The sequence below is a fragment of the Bidens hawaiensis genome, unplaced genomic scaffold (assembly GCF_021521415.1).
Source record: "Bidens hawaiensis isolate Kalapana, Puna unplaced genomic scaffold, B.hawaiensis_p1.1 tig00003760_1, whole genome shotgun sequence".
In the NCBI taxonomy this organism is placed as follows: domain Eukaryota; kingdom Viridiplantae; phylum Streptophyta; class Magnoliopsida; order Asterales; family Asteraceae; genus Bidens; species Bidens hawaiensis.
In genome coordinates this window covers 2355341-2361351 of record NW_027491216.1, presented here as the reverse complement: position 1 = coordinate 2361351, position 6011 = coordinate 2355341, and the positions used below count along the sequence as shown (strand labels likewise).

At 34.0% G+C, this 6011-nt stretch overlaps 1 protein-coding gene across 1 annotated transcript; it reads right to left on the bottom strand.

The window, feature by feature from the left end:
• Positions 1–928: 928 nt before the first annotated feature.
• Positions 929–5330, bottom strand: LOC143624346 (putative receptor-like protein kinase At5g18500). The gene is made up of 8 exons (XM_077095040.1): positions 5288–5330; positions 3647–4293; positions 3473–3571; positions 3137–3265; positions 2543–2713; positions 2326–2455; positions 2029–2241; positions 929–1094 (listed from the first exon to the last, which is right to left on the bottom strand). The coding sequence occupies exons 2-8, from the start codon at positions 4270–4272 to the stop codon at positions 1008–1010; spliced, it is 1455 nt and encodes a 484-aa protein (XP_076951155.1). The 5' UTR covers positions 4273–4293; positions 5288–5330; the 3' UTR covers positions 929–1007.
• Positions 5331–6011: the final 681 nt, after the last annotated feature.

The following is a 6011-nucleotide window of genomic DNA, read 5'->3' as shown; positions in this document are numbered from 1 at the left end:
TGCATGAATTTAAGATCTTCATCATGTCTTATCACAACGATTGGTATGCCGGACTCATTTCTCAGTGAAATGGAATCGGTGTGCTGATTGTACGTTATGTATGTGATTCTCCCAAATTGTTGCACTTCTGAGTTTGGTTCTTGCATAACTTCTCTCATAGCTAAGCACTCCTTCAGTGTCTTCCTTTTATAGTGTGAGCTGCTTGCTTAGGACTTTTGTTTCTTGGTGTCAAAGAGGGATAATTCTGAAATGTGCACTTCACTAATTCTCTTGTTTCTTTTCTCCCTCTCTCCTTGGCTTCGTATTCCTCTTCTCTTTTGTAGCAAGAATGGAAATCCCCTTTCTGCTTGTTCTTTGATAAATCTTGAGAGATCATTTCTTTGCTGACCAGATGGCTGACTTCTGATTTGATTATCATATAGTGTCAGTTCAGCCATCTTCTTCAGTTGTTCTTTTGAAAACTTCCTCAAGTCGTCTCTGAAAATTATGAGAGTTTCCTCTTTATCCTCAGTTATAACCCTCAAGGTTTTTGATATTTTGTCGAAGTAGAGATGCGTGGGCAAGTTTAAGTTCCTTGGTAGCTCAGGCCTCACACTCTCAGATCTTGGGGTTCTGCTCGAGCTTCCTTGCTGAGTTTTCTTGACTTTGTCGAGCCCCTCTTCTTCATACCATCTTTTTTATAGTTTCATCGGTCTGTACCACTAACCTTGACATTTTGACCCCTTTCTTTCGAAGAGCACTCATCATTTCAGCTCTTACTTCATCTTCTGCTCTCTTCATTTCTTCTTGTCGTTTTTTCTGGGTTTCCATATATAACCTCTGCTCTCTGTTGTATATGTCGATTAGTTGGTCATGAGACATGTTTTCAAATTGTTCTACACTCATTCCCTTTCCCATTGGGGTCTTCAAACCATTTCTTCATCATCATCTTGGTTTCAATGATTCCAAGAACAGTATTCTGCACTTCATTTCTGTACCGTGTGGAAGTTGGTCAATCACTTCAAACTTTATTTGGTGCCCTTTTCAACATCAAAGTTCTCGGTCTGAGATTCGGGTTCGGTTGCATTTGCTTGACTCCTTCGGCGTCTTCGACCCTGTGGTCAAACACCACTATTAGTACCCAAAAAAAAAAAAGAATCATGAAAAACAAAAATCGCTTATTGTTGTAAAAATATTTCAACCATATTAAACCCATTATTAATTATAAAACCTCCTTTTTTAAAAAATATAGACGAAAAAAGTGACCCCACATTTAGTACCAAGAAATCAAGAAACAAGAATCACCAAAAACAAAAACCGGTTTTGTTGTAAAAATATAACCGTTGCAACCATATTTAACCCGTTATTAATTTATAAATATTCTTTTCTAGAAAAAACAGACGAAATAATGATTCCACTTTTAGTATCAAGAATTCATAAAACTAGCAACCATATTTAACCCGTTATCAATTTACAAATATTCCTTTCTAGAAAAAATAGACGAAATAGCGACTCATCCTTTAGTATCAAGAACTCATAAAACAACTAGCAGCCGTATTTAACCCGTTATTAATTTTATAAATATTCTTTTTTTTTAAATAGTCAAATAAGTGATTCCATTTTTAGTTCCAACAATTCATAAACAACAAACAAGAACTATTAAAAACAAGAATAGCTTGTTGCTGTAAAACAGCAAGAACAGCTTGTTGTTGTTAAGATACAACCTTTGCAACCATATGTAACCCCTTATTAATTTATATTCTTTTCTAGAAAAAGTGTACGAGCAATTCCCCTTTTAGCACCATTAAATAAAATCAAGTAAAATAGGACCTATTATCATTGTAAAGATATAACCTTTTGCAGCCATAGTGATTCGACTTTTAGTACCAAGAGACAAGAATAACAAAAATCGTTTGCCATTGTAAAGATATAATCTTTGCAACCGTATTAACCCGTTATTCTTTTCTAAAAAAAATAAACAAAAGGCCCATATTTACCCCCGAGCCCACCTATTTTTGCCGCCTCTAGTCTTGAAACTTAAAAACTAACCTCTCGTGTTAATGGATACTCTTCAGACTCAAGCATACGCACAACTTCTCCCATTGTAAGTCTCTTCTCAGAATCAGGGTCAACACATCTCAAAGCAGTCAACAGCGCACGTTTAAGTGCAGTTTTGGATGGTCTTGTACCGATGTTAGGGTCAACAACCTCTTCTGACCGTCTATTTCCAACCATCATTTTGAGCCAATCAACCAAATTCACCTAAAATCCCGACAAGAGCATTAAAATCCACAACTATTTTTAAGCAGTTTTATTTTAACTAATAATAAAACATTAAACGCGTACCTCATCCGCTGGACGACTATAATCTACCGGATCTCTTCCAGTAATTGCTTCCAATAGTAGAACTCCAAAGCTATACACGTCACTCTTCTCGTTCAGAAGACCACTATTTGCATATTCTGGAGCCACATATCTATACAACATCAAATATTGAAGTGAGTATTATAAGTAATGGTTAGACAGTTACAGCTTAAAAGTGTTTATTTTTATAACTTATGACCCGAATGTGCCCATCACTCGAGTTGTAATATGACTTTTGCCAGCACCTAATAACTTAGCAAGTCCAAAATCAGACAGTTTGGCATTGAATTCATCATCTATTAATATATTGCTTGACTTGATATCTCGGTGCACCACTTTTGGCTCAATGGCCTCATGCAAATACGAGAGCCTGCAAAAGAATTGCATCTTGAGCTATTGTGATACGTACCTGGTCCCTTAGAATCTTTCCCGCCTAAACCCATATTACCAAACAAGCGGGAACAGTTTTAAGCAGAATTAATGGGGCAGTTTTGTTCTAGAACCGTCAATTAGTTTTAGTATTAATAGGGTTATCTTTATTTTATTAGATGTCGATGTTTATGTTAAATCAGAAATAGGGTTTCTAATCCTTGTAATTGGAGATTAGCCTATCTCGAATCAGGCTGTTTATCTTAATATTAAGCTTTCGATTTCCGGTTTCTATCATATTGCCAGTAAAAAATAACTTTTCTGTATATGGTCTCTTGTTTTAGACAAAAATAATTTCAAGAAACCAGAAGCCAGATGAAAGGGTAACTAAATTAAGTAATTCAGATAAAAGATTGTAACTTACGCCTTTGCGGTACCAAGGATAACTTTCATACGAGCCTCCCAAGTAAGATATCCATGCTGGCGCATAGCTCCATGAAGCCATTGCTCTAAATTACCATTGTTGACATACTCGTACACCAACAACCTAAAATGACATTAAATAATAAAAGTTAAATACAAAATCATCACAATGCTCATCTTGAAGTTAAAAATCAAGTCTAAAATAGTTTAGCTCGCACAACTTCATCTAAAAAAAAGAGTCATTTGCACTCTTTTTTATTAAAGATTTGTATGCATACCTACACTCAATAACAAATAGAGTTCAAGATAAACAAAAGATATAAAGAAACCAAGACCTGTGAGTTCAATACAATATCCAAGAAGTCTAACTAAATTTTTGTGGCGAACATGACCAATTGCTTCCACTTCAACTCGAAACTCCTTCTCAGCTTGTCCTCTACAATTAAAACACAAAAAAGATTAACCCCTTTTTCAAAAAACTAACAAGTTCGAAATTCTAAACAAAACTTACACGTTGTTGAGAATCTTCTTGATGGCAACAGGCGAGCCATTAACAAGCTGACCACGATAGACAACCCCATACCCTCCCTCACCAACAACATTATCTTTAGAAAACCGATTTGTTGCAGTTTCTAGATCCCTTAAAGTAAACCAATGACCCCAACCAAGATGAGAAAACTCAGGTAAACCAGATAAAGGTGAACTACCGGTCATAGGATGTGAACCCGAGTCAGGGCCCACATCTTCTTTCTCCAAATGGTTAAAAGATCCTGACTGACTACTATTGTCACCATACTTGCTCTTATCGACACTTGGGCGGGTCAATAGCTTGTCTGAATCTTTATCTTTATCACTGAACTTGTCCCATAAAGTGTGATGATTTGAATCCTGACCAACAAACACATTAGCTGAATTCTGGTCAACTCTAATGTCTTTGATCTCAGCCGACACCACAGTCGGTCTTTGAGTAACCGGAAGTCTGTCGTTTTTTCTTCTAGACTTGTTTTTTGTGACGGTGTAACACCAAAGAAGAGATAAAACAACCACAATGGATAGTGCCACAAATATTGCTATAAGATGCCATACTTCAAGATTCAATGATGGAATTTCCTCTGTCATCTCTTTCTTGAGACCCATTTGCAAAAACTTGTAAATACCCTGAATATTAATAAATTAAAATAAATGTGAGAAAAAAAAAGATGTTTTTTTCTTTGATATTGGTCAACACAAACTTATTAGGCCTTGTTTCACAAAGTAATTGATTTCATGTTTTTTGAAACTAGAACTGGAAGCCAAACTGTTGATTAGCAATATTGATGGATTTCAAACAAAAGCCTTAACCATGATATAATATCATGAACACATAAGAGATACAAGCATTAAAACAATTTAATCCTATTTGTAAATATAACTCTGGATCTCAAAAAAAAAGAGGTCCACCTATGAAAGAAAATATATATAAATATTATCAAACAATTTTGCATAATATAGAAATGAAAAAAATTTATTTCACAATTTTTATAAAACTAAGTCATGATTTGAGAAAACAAAGCTTATTGATAGTGTTGGTAAAGTTCCAGATTTCTTTAATATTTGCAGATTACACTAAAAAGGGTGGAAGAACACAAGTATCCTTTCAGATTTGAGTGGATCTAGAACAATGCATATGAAATGAAATCAGTTTGTGAAAATTTATCTCAGTTTGAATTTGAATAAGTACCCAATATTTTCAGGTACTTGACTCAGAGATAAAAAAAAATGAACACAAATTCAGATCTTCAAAGGTACAAAAACCATCAAAGACAATAAAAACTCAAACTTCAAATGCAGATTAATAGAAAGAATCTGAAAGGATATAAACAATAATGAGCATTAATTACAGATTTACCTGAATGTGAAGAGAAAACCAAACTCAAAGGAATCAACCACTTGTCAAGAGCATCTAGATCTCCAACAAAAGAACCCAAATTGACCCAAACCCATATCAAGAATCACAAAGCCCAAATGTGTAAAGAGTCTTTTTCCCAACAGGGTGTCTGAATATCAAATCAAGAGCCCCCTTAAATTGAAAAAAGATTGGATTTTTAAGATGAAAAAGGGGGCTTTTTTGAATTTGAAGGGAATGAGAATACAAAACTAACGAACTGGTCACATGGAATTCTGTGAATGTGGGTGGTGGGGAAGATGATAAGAAGTCATCAGTAGTAGGTGATAATAGTATAAAACACAAGCATCAATCAAAGTGGCAAATGCTTCAACTTCTTTTTTCTTTCTTTCTTTAAATATATTATATTTCAAGAGTTTATGAAGGCGGCCATAACCGACATGGGTCTGGTTTTAATTTCAATTAACTGCTTGGGTTAAATTGGTTTGTCAAAAAGAAAAGCAGTGGATTTAAAGTTGAAAAGGTTGTGCAATAATTATTATGGTTTTGGAGAGGAGTAATCAAGTGAAATTAAAGAAAAAGTGGAAGGTCAAATGAACAGACTGGACATATTAATCACTTCCACATTCTCTATGAACTAAAGTCTATGAAAAATTATTTTATAAATTTTAATTATTTGGATTAAAGAGGAGATTTAAGTATTTAATTGTATTTGGATGGATATCTTAACTTTTAAAAGAAGTAATTTAAAAATCTTTTGATTCAGAAAGTTATTAAATGTATAGTTTAAATTAAATGATCTTGAGTTTTGTGAAAATTTGAATTTGTGTTAGTGTAATAATATTAAAAAAATACTTATGGAATTATTTAAAAATGTGTTTTTATTGGAGAGGGTGAATTTAGTGGGGTGAATTAGTCAAGGAAACAGACTGGACACCATTACATCAGATGTAGGGTAAGACTTAAATACCCTTGTATAAATGTTAATTTA